Source organism: Ascaphus truei, chromosome 4 (genome assembly GCF_040206685.1).
Source record: "Ascaphus truei isolate aAscTru1 chromosome 4, aAscTru1.hap1, whole genome shotgun sequence".
NCBI lineage: Eukaryota > Metazoa > Chordata > Amphibia > Anura > Ascaphidae > Ascaphus > Ascaphus truei.
The window spans coordinates 3,732,515-3,752,522 of NC_134486.1; the positions used below are offsets into that span (position 1 = coordinate 3,732,515).

A 20,008-nucleotide genomic window follows, 5' to 3' on the forward strand; every position below is an offset into this window, starting at 1 on the left:
GCAGTGGAGAGACGGGCAGAGGGACGCAGAGGAGAGACGGGCAGGCAGGCGGAGGAAGAGCCGGGCAGAGGGACGCGGAGGAGAGACGGGCAGAGGGACGCGGAGGAGAGACGGGCAGAGGGACGCGGAGGAGAGACGGGCAGAGGGACACGGAGGAGAGACGGGCAGAGGGACACGGAGGAGAGACGGGCAGAGGGACGCGGAGGAGAGACTGGCAGAGGGACGCGGAGGAGAGACGGGCAGAGGGACGCGGAGGAGAGACGGGCAGAGGGACGCGGAGGAGAGACGGGCAGAGGGGCGCGGAGAAGAGACGGGCAGAGGGACGCAGAGGAGAGACGGGCAGGCAGGCGGAGGAGAGACGGGCAGAGGGACGCGGAGGAGAGACGGGCAGAGGGACGCGGAGGAGAGACGGGCAGAGGGACGCGGAGGAGAGACGGGCAGAGGGACGCGGAGGAGAGACGGGCAGAGGGACGGGCGGAGGACAGACGGGCAGAGGGACGCGGAGGAGAGACGGGCAGAGGGACGCGGAGGAGAGACGGGGAGAGGGACGCGGAGGAGAGACGGGCAGAGGGACGGGCGGAGGAGAGACGGGCAGAGGGACGCGGAGGAGAGACGGGCAGAGGGACGCGGAGGAGAGCTGGGCAGGCAGGCGGAGGAGAGACGGGCAGAGGGACGCGGAGGAGAGACGGGCAGAGGGACGCAGAGGAGAGACGGGCAGAGGGACGCGGAGGAGAGACGGGCAGGGGGACGCGGAGGAGAGACGGCAGGCGGAGGAGAGACGGGCAGAGGGACGCGGAGGAGAGACGGCAGGCAGGCGGAGGAGAGACGGGCAGAGGGATGCAGTGGAGAGACGGGCAGAGGGACACGGAGGAGAGACGGGCAGAGGGACGCGGAGGAGAGACGGGCAGAGGGACGCGGAGGAGAGACGGGCAGAGAGACGCGGAGGAGAGACGGGCAGAGGGACGCGGAGGAGAGACGGGCAGAGGGACGCGGAGGAGAGACGGGCAGAGGGACGCGGAGGAGAGACGGGCAGAGGGACGCGGAGGAGAGACGGGCAGAGAGACGCGGAGGAGAGACGGGCAGAGGGACGCGGAGGAGAGCTGGGCAGGCAGGCGGAGGAGAGACGGGCAGAGGGACGCGGAGGAGAGCCGGGCAGAGGAACGCAGTGGAGAGATGGGCAGAGGGACGCAGTGGAGAGACGGGCAGAGGGACGTGGAGGAGAGACGGGCAGAGGGACGCGGAGGAGAGACGGGCAGAGGGACGCGGAGGAGAGACGGGCAGAGGGACGCGGAGGAGAGACGGGCAGGCAGGCGGAGGAAGAGGGATGGAGGAGGGGTACTCTTTGGTCAGACACACAGGCGGCAGGGATTTGCGACTCATGGGTTGTATTTGATCCTCCACGATAGTCTCCACCCTGCTCCGGATTCAGGACATGGGCCATGATTGACGGTGGCTGCTCCGGTGCTGGTTGATTGAAGGATACAGCGGGGTTCACATTGGGGTACAGTGGGATGAGTTCAGCGCTGCTCTCCCGCTTGCAGTCCCGGGAGACGGGAGGAGGATTAGCAGAGACGAGGCAGGAGGAGGCGGGAGCTCCCGTCCCGGACACTCCCTCTCTCTCGCTCGCTCCGCGCTGAGCCGGGCCTCCGGGTGTGTGACGAGAGGAATCCGACCCGGGGCAGGACTGCTCCGAACACGGGGAACTAGGATCTGTGAGAAGGAAAGCAGAGAGACTTCAACCGGGGAACTGCAGAGGCCAGACACGCAGCACCAGCCCCTGGCATTAAAGGGGTTAAAAAGAGGCAATGTGAAAGCACTCAGCCATACAACGGTCTTCTTCAATGAGATATGCTCATTACATTTGGGCCCAAAAGCAAAAACTGCAAATGGCGCAGAACCAGAGAACATCCAATCTGTAATCTTCTTATCGGGGGGAGAGGGGCGACTGTACGCGCAGTGAGCATAGCGGGGGGCGACTGTACGCGCAGTGAGCATAGCGGGGGGCGACTGTACGCGCAGTGAGTATAGCGGGGGGCGACTGTACGCGCAGTGAGCATAGCGGGGGGCGACTGTACGCGCAGTGAGTATAGCGGGGGCGCAAGGGAGTGTACGCGCAGTGAGTAGTGATGGGCGCAGGTGAGTGTACGTGCAGTGAGTATAGCGATGGGCGCAGGTGAGTGTACGCGCAGTGAGTATAGCGATGGGCGCAGGTGAGTGTACGCGCAGTGAGCATAGCGATGGGCGCAGGTGAGTGTACGCGCAGTGAGTATAGCGATGGGCACAGGTGAGTGTACGCGCAGTGAGTATAGCGATGGGCGCGGGTGAGTGTACACGCAGTGAGCATAGCGATGGGCACAGGTGAGTGTACACGCAGTTAGTATAGTGATGGGCGCAAGGGAGTGTACGCGCAGTGAGTATAGCGATGGGCGCAGGTGAGTGTACGCGCAGTGAGCATAGCGATGGGCGCAGGTGAGTGTACGCGCAGTGAGTATAGCGATGGGCACAGGTGAGTGTACGCGCAGTGAGTATAGCGATGGGCACAGATGAGTGTACGCGCAGTGAGTATAGTGATGGGTGCAGGTGAGTGTACGCGCAGTGAGTATAGCGATGGGCGCGGGTGAGTGTACGCGCAGTGAGTATAGCGATGGGCGCAGGTGAGTGTACGTGCAGCGAGTATAGCGATGGGCACAGGTGAGTGTACGCGCAGCGAGTATAGCGATGGGCACAGGTGAGTGTACGCGCAGTGAGTATAGTGATGGGCACAGGTGAGTGTACGCGCAGTGAGCATAGCGGGGCCGCGGGTGAGTGTACGCGCAGTGAGTATAGCGATGGGCACAGGTGAGTGTACGCGCAGTGAGTATAGCGATGGGCGCAGGTGAGTGTACGCGCAGTGAGTATAGCGATGGGCACAGGTGAGTGTACGCGCAGTGAGTATAGCTATGGGCACAGGTGAGTGTACGCGCAGTGAGTATAGCGATGGGCACAGGTGAGTGTACGCGCAGTGAGCATAGCGGGGGCACGGGTGAGTGTACGCGCAGTGAGTATAGCGATGGGCACAGGTGAGTGTACACGCAGTGAGTATAGTGATGGGCGCAGGTGAGTGTACGCGCAGTGAGTATAGCGATGGGCGCAGGTGAGTGTACGCGCAGCGAGTATAGCGATGGGAGCAGGTGAGTGTACGCGCAGTGAGTAGTGATGGGCGCAGGTGAGTGTACACACAGTGAGTATAGTGATGGGCACAGGTGAGTGTACGCGCAGTGAGTATAGTGATGGGAGCAGGTGAGTGTACGCGCAGTGAGTAGTGATGGGCGCAGGTGAGTGTACACACAGTGAGTATAGTGATGGGCACGGGTGAGTGTACACGCAGTGAGTATAGTGATGGGCGCAGGTGAGTGTACGCGCAGTGAGTATAGTGATGGGCGCAGGTGAGTGTACGCGCAGTGAGTATAGTGATGGGCGCAGGTGAGTGTACGCGCAGTGAGTATAGTGATGGGCGCAGGTGAGTGTACGCGCAGTGAGTATAGTGATGGGCGCAGGTGAGTGTACGCGCAGTGAGTATAGTGATGGGCGCAGGTGAGTGTACGCGCAGTGAGTATAGTGATGGGCGCAGGTGAGTGTACGCGCAGTGAGTATAGCGATGGGAGCAGGTGAGTGTACGCGCAGTGAGTATAGTGATGGGCGCAGGTGAGTGTACGCGCAGTGAGTAGTGATGGGCGCAGGTGAGTGTACGCGCAGTGAGTAGTGATGGGAGCAGGTGAGTGTACGCACAGTGAGTATAGTGATGGGCGCAGGTGAGTGTACGCGCAGTGAGTATAGTGATGGGCGCAGGTGAGTGTACGCGCAGTGAGTAGTGATGGGCGCAGGTGAGTGTACGCGCAGTGAGTAGTGATGGGAGCAGGTGAGTGTACACGCAGTGAGTATAGCGATGGGCACAGGTGAGTGTACGCGCAGTGAGTAGTGATGGGAGCAGGTGTGTACGCGCAGTGAGTATAGCGATGGGCACAGGTGAGTGTACGCGCAGTGAGTAGTGATGGGCGCAGGTGAGTGTACGCGCAGTGAGTAGTGATGGGAGCAGGTGTGTACGCGCAGTGAGTATAGCGATGGGCACAGGTGAGTGTACGCGCAGTGAGTAGTGATGGGCGCAGGTGAGTGTACATGCAGTGAGTATAGTGATGGGCGCAGGTGAGTGTACGCGCAGTGAGTAGTGATGGGCGCAGGTGAGTGTACATGCAGTGAGTAGTGATGGGCGCAGGTGAGTGTACGCGCAGTGAGTAGTGATGGGCGCAGGTGAGTGTACGCGCAGTGAGTAGTGATGGGCGCAGGTGAGTGTACATGCAGTGAGTATAGCGATGGGCACAGGTGAGTGTACGCGCAGTGAGTAGTGATGGGCGCAGGTGAGTGTACATGCAGTGAGTATAGTGATGGGCGCAGGTGAGTGTACACGCAGTGAGTATAGTGATGGGCGCAGGTGAGTGTACGCGCAGTGAGTATAGTGATGGGCGCAGGTGAGTGTACGCGCAGTGAGTATAGTGATGGGCGCAGGTGAGTGTACGTGCAGTGAGTATACACTTACAGTGTTAGGAGTTGTGCTGCTCGGGGTGAATGGGGGGTCCTGGAGATGGCTGCACACGTATCGTTTCCTCACCTGCCAAGGACAGAGAACAGGTTTAGACAAAACACCGCACCGGCAGAGCACCAAAACCAGGGGATCGGAGACACAGACAAGGCTGTTTGGCGCCAAAAATGTCACTTCCGGTGCGGCGGACGCACTTCTGGTTGAACTGGAAGTGAGTCTTCTGGTGTCGTGCGGCCCAAGGACCGGCGGAGAACCGGTTCCAGGGAGTCCAAAACATGCACAAGGCCGTGCTCGGGGGCTTCTCTGGTGTCGTGCGGCCCAAGGACCGGCGGAGAACCGGTTCCAGGGAGTCCAAAACATGCACAGGGCCGTGCTCGGGGGCTTCTCTGGTGTCGTGCGGCCCAAGGACCGGCGGAGAACCGGTTCCGGGGAGTCCAAAACATGCACAAGGCCGTGCTCGGGGGCTTCTCTGGTGTCGTGCGGCCCAAGGACCGGCGGAGAACCGGTTCCAGAAAGTCCAAAATATGCACAAGGCCGTGCTCGGGGGCTTCTCTGGTGTCGTGCGGCCCAAGGACCGGCGGAGAACCGGTTCCAGAAAGTCCAAAATATGCACAAGGCCGTGCTCGGGGGCTTCTCTGGTGTCGTGCGGCCCAAGGACCGGCGGAGAACCGGTTCCAGGGAGTCCAAAACATGCACAAGGCCGTGCTCAGGGGCTTCTCTGGTGTCGTGCGGCCCAAGGACCGGCGGAGAACCGGTTCCAGGGAGTCCAAAACATGCACAAGGCCGTGCTCAGGGGCTTCTCTGGTGTCGTGCGGCCCAAGGACCGGCGGAGAACCGGTTCCAGGGAGTCCAAAACATGCACAAGGCCGTGCTCGGGGGCTTCTCTGGTGTCGTGCGGCCCAAGGACCGGCGGAGAACCGGTTCCAGGGAGTCCAAAATATGCACAAGGCCGTGCTCGGGGGCTTCTCTGGTGTCGTGCGGCCCAAGGACCGGCGGAGAACCGGTTCCAGGGAGTCCAAAATATGCACAAGGCCGTGCTCGGGGGCTTCTCTGGTGTCGTGCGGCCCAAGGACCGGCGGAGAACCGGTTCCAGAAAGTCCAAAATATGCACAAGGCCGTGCTCGGGGGCTTCTCTGGTGTCGTGCGGCCCAAGGACCGGCGGAGAACCGGTTCCAGAAAGTCCAAAACATGCACAAGGCCGTGCTCGGGGGCTTCTCTGGTGTCGTGCGGCCCAAGGACCGGCGGAGAACCGGTTCCAGAAAGTCCAAAATATGCACAAGGCCGTGCTCGGGGGCTTTTCTGGTGTCGTGCGGCCCAAGGACCGGCGGAGAACCGGTTCCAGGGAGTCCAAAACATGCACAAGGCCGTGCTCAGGGGCTTCTCTGGTGTCGTGCGGCCCAAGGACCGGCGGAGAACCGGTTCCAGAAAGTCCAAAATATGCACAAGGCCGTGCTCAGGGGCTTCTCTGGTGTCGTGCGGCCCAAGGACCGGCGGAGAACCGGTTCCAGGGAGTCCAAAACATGCACAAGGCCGTGCTCGGGGGCTTCTCTGGTGTCGTGCGGCCCAAGGACCGGCGGAGAACTGGTTCCAGGGAGTCCAAAATATGCACAAGGCCGTGCTCGGGGGCTTCTCTGGTGTCGTGCGGCCCAAGGACCGGCGGAGAACCGGTTCCAGGGAGTCCAAAATATGCACAAGGCCGTGCTCGGGGGCTTCTCTGGTGTCGTGCGGCCCAAGGACCGGCGGAGAACCGGTTCCAGAAAGTCCAAAATATGCACAAGGCCGTGCTCGGGGGCTTCTCTGGTGTCGTGCGGCCCAAGGACCGGCGGAGAACCGGTTCCAGAAAGTCCAAAATATGCACAAGGCCGTGCTCGGGGGCTTCTCTGGTGTCGGCACCACAGCCGAGATCGGCCTTCCAGAGACGTGTCAGGCCTCAAACAGAGGTTCTGTGGCCGGTGAACGCGCTGAAGCGGAGTGAGAGACCACAGAGGCTGCATCAGACCTCAACAATAGGGTTTTGGCATTACACGCGCTGAAGCAGAATGACCGGATGATGGCGACTGCCTCAGACCTCGACCTCAGGATGTGGCCGGTGAACGCGCTGAAGCGGAGTGACCGGATGATGGCGACTGCCTCAGACCTCAGGATGTGGCCGGTGAACGCGCTGAAGCAGAATGACCGGATGATGGCGACTGCCTCAGACCTCAGGATGTGGCCGGTGAACACGCTGAAGCGAACTGACCGGAGGAAGCTATAAAAGGTGCCGGGAAGTTCCAGTATCTTCTGTCAGAGAAACATCCGCACGCAGAGAAAACATGGCTGGGGACCTCCTCCGGGAGGAGCCCTAAACTGCTGCGGCAAAGGCGATTCTACCGCGCAGGAGGAGGGGCATAAACCCCACCGCGTGGGACGACAGAGAAGTGAACATACGCACAGACAATGTATAACCGTATGTCAGAGAAGTCCTCCTCCTCCTCAGTAACACGGAGGTAACCGCGTCCTGCGTCAGACTTACCGCCTTCTGCTCGAATCTCGGCTTCAAGATCTTCCGGATTCACACATTTGTAAGAGTCGTCTTCCTCAGGAGGTTTACAGCGGCCGCAGCAAAACGCACAGCAACAGCAGCAGCAGCAGCACGTCACCAGGGTGCAGCATATCACCAGCGCCTGTAACACACCGCCATTATCACACCCGCACTTCAGCACGTCACCAGGGTGCAGCATATCACCAGCGCCTGTAACACACACCGCCATTATCACACCCGCACTGCAGCACGTCACCAGGGTGCAGCATATCACCAGCGCCTGTAACACACACCGCCATTATCACACCCGCACTGCAGCACGTCACCAGGGTGCAGCATATCACCAGCGCCTGTAACACACACCGCCATTATCACACCCGCACTGCAGCACGTAACCAGCGCCTGTAACACACCCGCCATTATCACACCCGCACTGCAGCACGTCACCAGGGTGCAGCATATCACCAGCGCCTGTAACACACCGCCATTATCACACCCGCACTGCAGCACGTCACCAGGGTGCAGCATATCACCAGCGCCTGTAACACACACCGCCATTATCACACCCGCACTGCAGCACGTCACCAGGGTGCAGCATATCACCAGCGCCTGTAACACACCGCCATTATCACACCCGCACTGCAGCACGTAACCAGCGCCTGTAACACACCCGCCATTATCACACCCGCACTGCAGCACGTCACCAGGGTGCAGCACATCACCAGCGCCTGTAACACACCCGCCATTATCACACCCGCACTGCAGCACGTCACCAGGGTGCAGCATATCACCAGCGCCTGTAACACACACCGCCATTATCACACCCGCACTGCAGCACGTCACCAGGGTGCAGCATATCACCAGCGCCTGTAACACACCCGCCATTATCACACCCGCACTGCAGCATCTCACCAGCGCCTGTAACACACCCGCCATTATCACACCCGCACTGCAGCACGTCACCAGGGTGCAGCATATCACCAGCGCCTGTAACACACACCCGCCATTATCACACCCGCACTGCAGCACGTCAGCAGGGTGCAGCATATCACCAGCGCCTGTAACACACACCGCCATTATCACACCCGCACTGCAGCACGTCACCAGGGTGCAGCATATCACCAGCGCCTGTAACACACCCGCCATTATCACACCCGCACTGCAGCACGTCACCAGGGTGCAGCATATCACCAGCGCCTGTAACACACCCTCACTGCAGCATATCACCAACGCCTGTAACACACATCGCCATTATCACACCCTCACTGCAGCATATCACCAACGCCTGTAACACAAACCGCCATTATCACACCCTCACTGCAGCATATCACCAACGCCTGTAACACACACATTATCACACCCTCACTGCAGCATATCACCAACGCCTGTAACACACACCCTCACTGCAGCATATCACCAGCGCCTGTAATACACACAGCCATTATCACACCCTCACTGCAGCATATCACCCACACCTGTAACACACCGCCATTATCACACCCTTACTGCAGCATATCACCAACGCATGTAACACACACCCTCACTGCAGCATATCACCAACGCCTGTAACACACACCCTCACTGCAGCACATCACCAACGCCTGTAACACACACCCTCACTGCAGCACATCACCAACGCCTGTAGATCCTGCAGACTCGCTCACCACCTCACCTTAAACCAGCATTTGGACATGAGGAAATAGTACTTGACACTATCATCCCCAAACTGTTCCGACACGTACAGCCCCATGGATCCGTACTCATCATAGATCTTCCTCTTGTTCTCGTCGCTCAGGGTGGAGTTTGCGTTGTTTATCTCCTTGAACTTCTCAGAGGCCTCGGGGTTGTCGGGGTTTTTGTCGGGGTGATACCGCAGGGCGAGCTTCCTGGAAGAAGAGATGAACACGAGAGACCGGGATCAAGAAAGAAGTGAGAAATCAACAATCATCGGATTCCCAACATGAACGTGCGTCACGGGAGCACGGTACTTTTACACCGAAACCACCGGGCTCACCAGCACCAGGCAGGACAAAGTTGTTGAATAAAATGGGGTTTATTCTGGCACGCCAGCAGATAAAACAAAGATGTACAAAACGAGATACAATACTGTGGCGAAAATGGGGGTGATCAGCGCATTAATAAAGGCAGGGTGCTTGGCTGGTTACCCCTATTTCGTATTGGGAATGAAGGGGTTAATTTTTCATGCACTGTACATGTCTTATTTGTCCCTCTGTCCCTTGTTGTCCCCATTTTGCAGGATTGTATGTGCTTGCAGTATAGTACATCCCCAGCACACACATATGAAAAATATAATTGTGAAATAAGGGGACCAGGTATGATTAATAAAGTGTATTTTTGCTGCAGGTTTTAAGAGACAGGCAGGATGAGGTTTTTTTTTCTCTTGTCATTAAAATGCACACAAGAACCAAATGTTTTGACACCTATGAGCTGGGTCATTTGCCTATGCAAGCTTCAAAGCTAGCCTGCTGGGCCCACGCCTGTAAGTCTCTCTGGAAGTTGCATATCAAAAGACCCAGAGTCAGGGGGGTGTGAATTGGCCAGATGGATGCTAAATAGGAAATCCTGTTGACCATTTGTGCTAGTTCACACCCTGAGTTTCCCCTTCCAGCCTGAGAGGGGCCAGGTAAAGAGGGGAGTGCACCTATGCTAAGTACCCAAGGTAGCATTGTCGCACATGCCCTGTGTGAACAGGAAATCCCTAGTGCCCACTCTCCAAACTGTGGGTAAGTAGGTGATTGGGGAATGATTAGTTTCCCACGATGGGGATTGGGTGGGTATGTTGGCGATAGGCTTCCAAACCCTATATACATCCCACCCAGGCTATTCCTATTGTCTTTTCGTTTTTCATTCTACCATGTGAGCGGAGAAGAGCAGCAGCACATTCCTGGAACGCAAAGAGTCTTATTACATCGGAACCAAGGACAAAACTCTGCGTTAGGACACTGTGATTGCTGGGGGTTATCTGATTAACCCAAACGGACCAGAAAAGACTTTGCCAGCCCAATCCTTCTGTGAATGTGCAATTTATGCCCTTGCAAAAGGACTACATTTTAAAAGACAATCTTCTGGTGCTTTGCCCCTTTCTGGACATTATCCCCTGTTCCTATACCCGTAAGTGTAATTATTAAGTGTATTCTGCAGTTGTCGTGTGTTTGCCTATCAAGGGAATAAATCTTAGTTTATTTTGCTCAACTTGTTCTGCTCAATCAGGACCCACAAAATATAAATGTGTTATTAAGTGCGCCCTTCGTGAAAAATACCCACTGGGGGCCTGGGACTCTAGCCTCGCTAGGTAGGTGCAGGGGCCTGCTTCAAGGCTTGCCCTGTCCGCTTCTCGTCCAGGATATCAGAGTGCTGATCACACAGCAGAGCCACTGAAAAGTATCTCCAGCTGGTCCCTAAAGATCCAAACTCCTTCACAGAATGTCTCTGTCGCTCAGATAGTCCTTTGAGGGAATCTCCACACTCCTTCCCAGAGTGTGTCAGTCTCTCAGATGCACTCTGAAGGTAGATCTGATTCTCTGATCAGCAGCACCCCTTATATAGCCCTCAGTGGCTATTCGTTGCATGGGAGGGGGCTGCTGGACAATCACAGTATGGATTAGGTTGGTGTCACAAGAGGTAGAGGGCGTGCTAAGAACCCATCCCCGTCCCTGATTGTATACTCTCTCTCACTCACCAAATGTCTGTAACACATCCACGCTACCAACCATTGTCTCAATACACATTTATTGCAGGAACATCGGCTGTTTAAATTACAGAGTCCCCTCCAAGAAATGCAACTCACATTACAAGTCTGCTATCTTAGAAATGAGTACATACATAATCCAATTAACACTTTACAGGGCTGACTCCCAAATCACATCACAGTGCTTACACATAGATCACAAAACACTTTACCTCATATTGCATGCTCAACTAGACTTGGGGATTGCATTAACAGGGAATAAGGTGCTTTGGAATACATTCTCGCATACATAGTGCGTTATACATTCCCTGTTCTCCCCAGATATTAAATACATTTGGTTGAAATAAGCCTTACATAGGGGGCCAAGTTACATGGATTTAGGGGTAGCTAGCTGGGCTTCATCCCAGTTTTGTGATGCCAGCTACCCCTACCGTCACATCTTCCCCCTCAAGATGAAGGCTCTGGGGTAGTCACCCTATCAGGTGGGTCCACAAGCCTGGAAGTCCTTGAGGTGAGTTGGTCGCTGGGTATGTCCATCCGGGATAGACCATCTGCGCTACCGCGCCTGCTACCCTTAGCGAAGTCCAAGTCCTGAAGGGTACGGCTCCAGGTTAACCAGGTCTCAGTCTTCCTGGGCATCCTCCGCAACCAATTTAGGGAGTCGTGCGTCTCAGAGCCCCGCATAGGGCTTCCCACATACATAGGGCTACCAGAGCTCCTGAGCCCAAGCAGTGGCCAGGCACACTGGCAGAGCTTCTAACACTGCCCCACATTCAGGGGACCAGGCTGCCAGCACCTCGAGCCGCCTCTCGGTCACCTCAGTCAGGAGTCTTCTGGGACGTTACCCTGGCTCTCCCCTCTCCTATGGTAGCCCTGTGTCTATCTCCTTCCCCATGTTCCGTTCCCCCTCCGCCGGGACCTGGTATGTGGTCCGGTGAAGGGGTCTGTGATTGTGACGATAGCCTGTCACATGTATTAAGGTTACACAAATCACTGAGTTGAACTGAACGAGGCTTAGATATAATAACGTATATTTATTCCTTTGGATAGGTGAACACACGAATAATACAGTAACAGACAAGAAGTACACTTACTTTGGGGTTAGGGAATGAGAAGTATGAAGCATAGCAATTCTCTCACAATCAGGTAACAATCGGATGATATAAGAAGACAAAGGATACAGGGTGGACATCAGTTTATAAACCTTTTGTGCCCTATCCTTAACATTGAGTACAGTGGATTGGTTTTCAATTAACTCTAGCCACTCATTAACGTGGGAACACATTTTGACACATGCCCCCCTGCTAGTTGGTACATGCGCAGTAGAGCTCTGGGGTTACATTTCTGTAACCCCTCCTCTGCATCAGGAATGCCAGCTAGTCTACCAGATTGGATTCCTGGCAGGATATGCTTTGTTGTGAGGTGTGAAATGGAACACTTGAAGACTGCTCTGGTTTGAGTAATCTCCGCCCTCATGCAAACAGTGGAGGTGACAAAATCCTTTGAACCATACTTAAGTCCTAGACATTGGGTCGCCTTTCTGGCCATATGCTACCCTAGTATGCAAAGGAATTTCCTCTGGGTTTTACCCATACCTTGGAACACAGTATGAAAGATAAAACATAAGCATATTAAAATATCCGGTTCCGTTGGGTCCAGCAGGTCCAAACTTCCCAGTTCTCAATGCCGGAACTGGGACACGCTATGGTCCAATTTGCGACTTGCTACGACCTTCGGAACCGGAGATACACAAATACACTTAAAACCGTTTCACATTTTAATACAAAAATCTCCACTGTAAATTAAATCACGTTTTTTCACTAAATCCTCATTGAAAACAACGGGCTTTGCCGCCATAGACTTTCAATGGCAAACCGCCGCCGTTGGCGGCTATGGGAATCCGCCGCCATAGACTTTCAACGGGGCGATGCCGCCGTTGAAGTCAATGGGGGTTTTCCGCCATAGCCGGTCAATGGGGTTTGGCCGCCATTGGAGTCTATGGGAAAAGTCCCGAACTTTCAAGGGGGTCCATACTCCATCGGGTTGGTCCAAGAGGGTCAAGGATGGTTCTGCAGCGATGCCGAAGCAGTGGCTACAGATACCCTAAACCCTGATCCTCTGGGCCCTCCGGAACCGGAGCTATGGATTACCAAATTTCAGCTTTTGACACTTAGCCGCTTTCCTGAGCCGTTTCTGCCGCCGCCATTGGAACCTATGGCGCGACCCGCTCTTCTCGGTTCGACCCTTATCGGGGGTCCAGGATACGGGGACTCGGTTGTGGTCGAGTGGGGGGAGGCCTAGGAACTAGGGGCAGAAAGAATTTTATTTCTAGGTGCTCTAGAACTGTTTATTCCCACGCCACTTGTCGTTGAACTTGCCTTGTTAAGTGATCAAAGCTCTCCTATTGAAAATGTATCTGCTTTGCGGTTCAGCGGTTTGGACGGCAGCCAACTCGTTCCTGGAAAGCTCTTTCGAGGATTCTCCATTGAAGTCAATGGGCCCATTGACTTACAATGGGAAACCGCCGCTCCTCCTCTCGGACGCCATCTGCTGGTCTTCTCAGGAAACAGGACTCAACAGCAAGATTCGCCATTGAAACACATGGAGCCCCAATGGCGGCCTATGGGAGCCTGCAAAATGGTGCCTGAAAAGGCGGGAAAATTACACAAAGGGCTATAATCACTAAACAACTATTAACCCTTGTGCTCCCGGATGGATCCTAGTGTATGTGTGATGCAGACACTGATTAAACCAGATGTTACAATAAAACGGGAACAGGGGAATACACATTTACATGTCATAACAGGGGTTAAATCCCATTTCTGGACCTCAGCCCAGTTAACCCCTTGTCTCCCTGGTGAGGTCAGGGGATGGCCAAATGGGATGTAACCCCTTTAATACCGGGCCACTCCCTCTCTCCCTCTACAGTGATCCCCGGTTTTGACCAGGCGAGCAGGTGGATGAGTCCTGCCCGGCTTATCCAGAGCCAGGACCCGGTCTATATCTCCTACCTTTCGCATCTGCTCCTGCTGGGGAGCAGCGAGCTGGGGACAGGTCCCCCCTGCTCCACATCCTCCCTGCCTAGCCTCTCCTAGGTCATCGGAGAGAGCCTAGCTCTCTCGATTTCCCAGCAGCGAGCTGCATACAGCTAACACCGCTGACCCACTCACAGCCTTGTGCTGTAAGGGCTTTAATACCCCTGGTGACAGTCCCCGGGGAGCCCTCGCACTGACCCCAGCCTGGCTATTGCTGGCACACATACAAGGTGCGATCGAATGCCGATACCTCCTGGGATGCCTCCAGCCCGCAGAATGGTTGCACTAGCCGGGCTCTGGTGCGAGCGACCTCCTGATGCCCGGTCAGCAGCATCTCCTTAGGCCCCCGCAAGCTCTGTTCCACACCCAGGGACTCACTAACGGGCCCCTCTCTGTCCCGTCTGACCGGAGTAACCGGGGCTGGTTCCCAGTATATAAGCACATAGGGTCCGGGGAACCGATTGGGCATGACCTCGGAGGCAGACTCGTCCGGCCGAGGTCTCATGCCTCAGATCAGTGTCTGCCCGCACCCTGTCCCGGGAACACTCACTGAGCTCCGGCCGCCCGAGGTCTCATGCCTCAGATCAGTGTCTGCCCGCACCCTGTCCCGGGACCACTCACTGAGCTCTGGCCGTTCGCCCTCAGTCAGTTGTCAGGGGAATGGTCAGCAGGGATGTCAGGACAGAGGTTAGGCTGGGTCTGGCTTACCGGCCTGGTCTCCGGGACCCTGGAACATGATGGCTCCAAATACAGGAGGAGCGGTGATCACAGCTGTTAGCTCCAAAAGCTGGGGGGAATAAACCTCTGTGATAGACGGCGGAACCAAAGGCTCCACCGCAGGTGCAACTGCCCGACCTTGGCTCCCTGTGACTGGGGTCACAGGAGCATCCTCTCCTGGTAGCTTCACCAGCATCCCCGTCCATGGGAGCTGTTGCTCTGGGCAGACCATTTCAGGCTGCCCCAGAGGTACCGTAGCGCTAGGGTCCGCCAGGCCGACTGCCTGCCGATTGCCTGGGACCGCTGTATGCAAAAATAATCCATGGACCGCTTGGTCCTCCAGCCTGATGGCTGCACTCTGCTGCCCGTCAAGCTGCATCTCTGCGCCGCTAGTAGCTGCTGGAGGGACCGCTGGCTGGGTCCTCTGCTTCTCCGGCTGCACAGCTGCTGTCTGTTCCTTTGCTGGGGCTAGCCTCTCGTAGGCTGTCGGCCCTGTAGCTGGAGAACGTTGCCCCGGATTGGGGTTACTCGAGCAGGATACTTTGGGGCACTCCATCCGCGGGTGGTACGTCCGGTCTCCCAGGGAGCACCGGCGCTCGTGGGCATCCTCTGCCATCTTAGCAGCCACGAGGTAAGGCACCCGTGTGGTGCCGTCTTCAGCCAGCACAGTCGCTCTCATGGAGGCAGGTTTGCCGGCAATGTCTCGGTCGACCTCAGCCTCTCTGGCTCCTGGCTGATTCGGGAAGAGTCAGCTACTGGAAGTGCTCAGCTCACCGGTATTGTAGCGGGGTTTAGGGCCTGCATCTACGGCTGCGCCAGTGGTAATTGTACTGGCGCAGGTCCTGCAGGACCTCTCACTAGGTGGACAATGTGCCACCGAAATTCCTCGGATATGTCTGGACCGTACGCTGCAAGAAAATCTGCACAAACTCTGTAGCAACGTACTCAGCCAAGCCGGTATCTTGCACACCGGGCAACCAACGATTGTCGGTCCCAGGAAGAATAACGTCCTCCTGGCCCAGCCATATTCAGATTTACCCAAACTAATATAAATGTGATCGAATGGTAAAATATCAGGTTTGTGCGACGTTTGTCTGGAACAACTTGTCCTGCGGTCTTGAAAATTCAAGACCGTCTTTGAGTTGTGATTTCCAGCAAGAAATCCCAACACAAAGTCCAGCGATCCTACTGTCACAGGAGACCTATACTTTTACACCGAAACCACTGGGATCACCAGCACCAGACGGGACAAAGTTGTTGAATAAAATGAGGTTTATTCTGGCACGGCAGCAGACACAACAAAGATACAATACCAACTGGGGGCCTGGGGAGTAGACTTTAGCCTCGCTAGGTAGGTGCAGGGGCCTGCTTTAAGGCTTGCTCTGCCCGCTTTTCGTCCAGGATATCGGAGGGCTGATCACCCAGCAGATCCTCTGACATGCATCTCCAGCTGGTAACTGTAAAGATCCAAACTCCTTCACAAAATGTCTCTCAGTCTCAGATAGTCCTCTGAGGGAATCTCCACACTCCTTCCCAGTGTGTCTCTCCCTCTGTTAGCCTCTTTGAAGGAATCTCCACACTCCTTCCCAGTCTCTCAGTCGCTCTCTGAAGGTAGATCTAATTCTCTAATCAGCAGCAGCCCTTATATAGCCCACTGTGGCTATCCGTTGCATGGGAGGGGGCTGCTGGACAATCAGAGCATGGATTAGGTTGGTGCCACAACAGCTAGCGGGTGTGCTAAGAACCCATCCCCGATTGTTCACTCAATCACCAAATGTCGGCAACACCTCCACGCTCCCAACCATTGTCTCAATACACATTTATCTGCAGGAGCCTCAGCTGATTAAATCACTGAGTCCCCTCCATAGAAATGCAACTCACATGCAAATCACATTACAAATCTGCTATCTTAGAAATGAGTACATACAGTCACATAATCCAATTAACACTTTACAGGGCTGACCCCAAATCACATCACAGTGCTTACACATAGATCACAAAACACTTTACCTCATATTGCTTGCTCAACTAGACTTGGGAATTGAATTAACAGGGAATAAGGTGCTTTGGAATACTTTCTCACATACATAGTGCATTATACATTCTCTGTTCTCCCCCAGATATTAAATTACATATGGCTGAAATAAGCCTTACATAGGTGGCCAAATTACATGGATTTAGGGGTAGCTAGCTGGCCAGTTTTGTGATGCCAGCTAGCTCTACCGTTACAACGTGTCCCACGACAAAGACTCAGATCTGTGGCTCGGATCCCCAACATGAACGTGTCCCACGACAAAGACTCAGATCTGTGGCTCGGATCCCTAACATGAACATGTCCCACGGCAAAGACAGATCTGTGGCTCGGATCCCTAACATGACCGTGTCCCGCGGAAAAGACACAGATCTGTGGCTCGGATCCCTAACATGACAGTGTCCCGCGGCAAAGACACAGATCTGTGGCTCGGATCCCTAACATGAACGTGTCCCGCGGCAAAGACACAGATCTGTGGCTCAGATCCCTAACATGAACGTGTCCCACGGCAAAGACACAGATCTGTGGCTCAGATCCCTAACATGAACGTGTCCCACGGCAAAGACACATATCTGTGGCTCGGATCCCTAACATGAACGTGTCCCCCGGCAAAGACACAGATCTGTGGCTCGGATCCCTAACATGAACGTGTCCCCCGGCAAAGACACAGATCTGTGGCTCGGATCCCTAACATGACCGTGTCCCACGGCAAAGACACAGATCTGTGGCTCGGATCCCTAACATGAACGTGTCCCGCGGCAAAGACAAAAAGTGGGAGATAAAGGATCAGAGTATAAAACCTTCCACCGCCCGCCAAGCCCCCTCTTATTACCTGTACGCCTTCTTTATATCGTCCTGGGTGGCCCCTTTCTGCAGGCCGAGCACACAGTACAGAGACTCGCCCGTGCGAGACATCTTCCGTGAAGGTCTGTGGGGATCCGCCATGGTGTCCTGCCAACGAAACACAGGGGAAACGTCAACCACTGCGCACCATTACCTGGCGGTCTCCTCGACTAGCCTGACCTCAACCCCAGGCGGTCTCCTCAACTAGCCTGACCTCAACCCCAGGCGGTTTCCTCAACTAGCCTGACCTCAACCCCAGGCGGTCCCCTCAACTAGCCCGACCACAACCCCAGGCGGTCTCCTCAACTAGCCTGACCTCAACCCCAGGCGGTCTCCTCAACTAGCCTGACCTCAACCCCAGGCGGTCTCCTCAACTAGCCTGACCTCAACCCCAGGCGGTCCCCTCAACTAGCCTGACCACAACCCCAGGCGGTCTCCTCAACTAGCCTGACCTCAACCCCAGGCGGTCTCCTCAACTAGCCTGACCTCAACCCCAGGCGGTCTCCTCAACTAGCCTGACCTCAACCCCAGGCGGTCTCCTCAACTAGCCTGACCTCAACCCCAGGCGGTCTCCTCAACTAGCCTGACCACAACCCCAGGCGGTCTCCTCAACTAGCCCGACCTCAACCCCAGGGGGTCCCCTCAACTAGCCCGACCTCAACCCCAGGGGGTCGCCTCAACTAGCCTGACCAAAACACAGTTACGATTGGCAAAGTCATTCCTGCTATGCTGGCCTCTCTGCACACTTACCCTTACTAACTAATTCCTGCTATGCTGGCCTCTCTGCACACTTACCCTTACTAACTAATTCCTGCTATGCTGGCCTCTCTGCACACTTACCCTTACTAACTAATTCCTGATATGCTGGCCTCTCTGCACACATACCCTTACTAACTAATTCCTGCTATGCTGGCCTCTCTGCACACTTACCCTTACTAACTAATACCTGCTATGCTGGCCTCTCTGCACACTTACCCTTACTAACTAATTCCTGCTATGCTGGCCTCTCTGCACACTTACCCTTACTAACTAATTCCTGCTATGCTGGCCTCTCTGCACACTTACCCTTACTAACTAATACCTGCTATGCTGGCCTCTCTGCACACTTACCCTTACTAACTAATTCCTGCTATGCTGGCCTCTCTGCACACTTACCCTTACTAACTAATACCTGCTATGCTGGCCACTCTGCACACTTACCCCTACTAACTAATTCCTGCTATGCTGGTCTCTCTGCACACTTACCCTTACTAACTAATTCCTGCTATGCTGGCCACTCTGCACACTTACCCTTACTAACTAATTCCTGCTATGCTGGCCTCTCTGCACACTTACCCTTACTAACTAATTCCTGCTATGCGGGCCTCTCTGCACACTTACCCCTACTGACTAATTCCTGCTATGCGGGCCTCTCTGCACACTTACCCTTACTGACTAATTCCTGCTATGCTGGCCTCTCTGCACACTTACCCTTACCGACTAATTCCTGCTATGCTGGCCTCTCTGCACACTTACCCTTACTGACTAATTCCTGCTATGCTGGCCTCTCTGCACACTTACCCTTACTGACTAATTCCTGCTATGCTGGCCTCTCTGCACACTTACCCTTACTAACTAATTCCTGCTATGCTGGCCTCTCTGCACACTTACCCCTACTAACTAATTCCTGCTATGCTGGCCTCTCTGCACACTTACCCATACTAACTAATCCCTGCTATGCTGGCCTCTCTGCACACTTACCCCTACTAACTAATTCCTGCTATGCTGGCCTCTCTGCACACTTACCCTTACCAACTAATTCCTGCTATGCTGGCCTCTCTGCACACTTACCCTTACTAACTAATTCCTGCTATGCTGGCCTCTCTGCACACTTACCCCTACTAACTAATTCCTGCTATGCTGGCCTCTCTGCACACTTACCCCTACTAACTAATTCCTGCTATGCTGGCCTCTCTGCACACTTACCCTTATTAACTAATTCCTGCTATGCTGGCCTCTCTGCACACTTACCCTTACTAACTAATTCCTGCTATTCTGGCCTCTCTGCACACTTACCCTTACTAACTAATTCCTGCTATGCTGGCCTCTCTGCACACTTACCCTTACTAACTAATTCCTGCTATGCTGGCCTCTCTGCACACTTACCCTTACTAACTAATTCCTGCTATGCTGGCCTCTCTGCACACTTACCCTTACTAACTAATTCCTGCTATTCTGGCCTCTCTGCACACTTACCCTTACTAACTAATACCTGCTATGCTGGCCTCTCTGCACACTTACCCTTACTGACTAATTCCTGCTATGCTGGCCTCTCTGCACACTTTCTATTTTTTTCTCTGTCGTAAAACTGTCCATCTCACAGCCGACCTACGACAGGGCCCACACCGGCTTATGTTTCCATTGGGAAAAATAATATTTAAGTCTTGGCAATGTATGAGGAATTCAGATTTCAGCAGGTGTGTGTTCGGCACAAACACGTGATACCTCATGTTCCTGAACCAGTGGCCTCTCTGGGGAAACCTATTGCATGTGGTAACGTATCGGGTTTTCGGTCTATGCTCATCCTTTTTATTTT

General features: G+C 55.0%; 1 protein-coding gene across 1 annotated transcript in view; it reads right to left on the reverse strand.

The window, feature by feature from the left end:
* Nucleotides 1-1,376: 1,376 nt before the first annotated feature.
* The window catches only part of DNAJC5G (DnaJ heat shock protein family (Hsp40) member C5 gamma), a 52,210-nt gene continuing 33,578 nt past the window's right edge, over nucleotides 1,377-20,008 (reverse strand). The window contains exons 2-6 of the mRNA XM_075595205.1: nucleotides 17,423-17,541; nucleotides 8,770-8,983; nucleotides 7,089-7,239; nucleotides 4,574-4,645; nucleotides 1,377-1,710 (exon numbers count right to left, since the gene is read on the reverse strand). Of these exons, the coding sequence (XP_075451320.1) occupies nucleotides 4,578-4,645; nucleotides 7,089-7,239; nucleotides 8,770-8,983; nucleotides 17,423-17,535 (546 nt within the window). The 5' untranslated portion in view covers nucleotides 17,536-17,541 and the 3' untranslated portion in view covers nucleotides 1,377-1,710; nucleotides 4,574-4,577. The remainder of the gene's footprint in view (nucleotides 1,711-4,573; nucleotides 4,646-7,088; nucleotides 7,240-8,769; nucleotides 8,984-17,422; nucleotides 17,542-20,008) is intronic.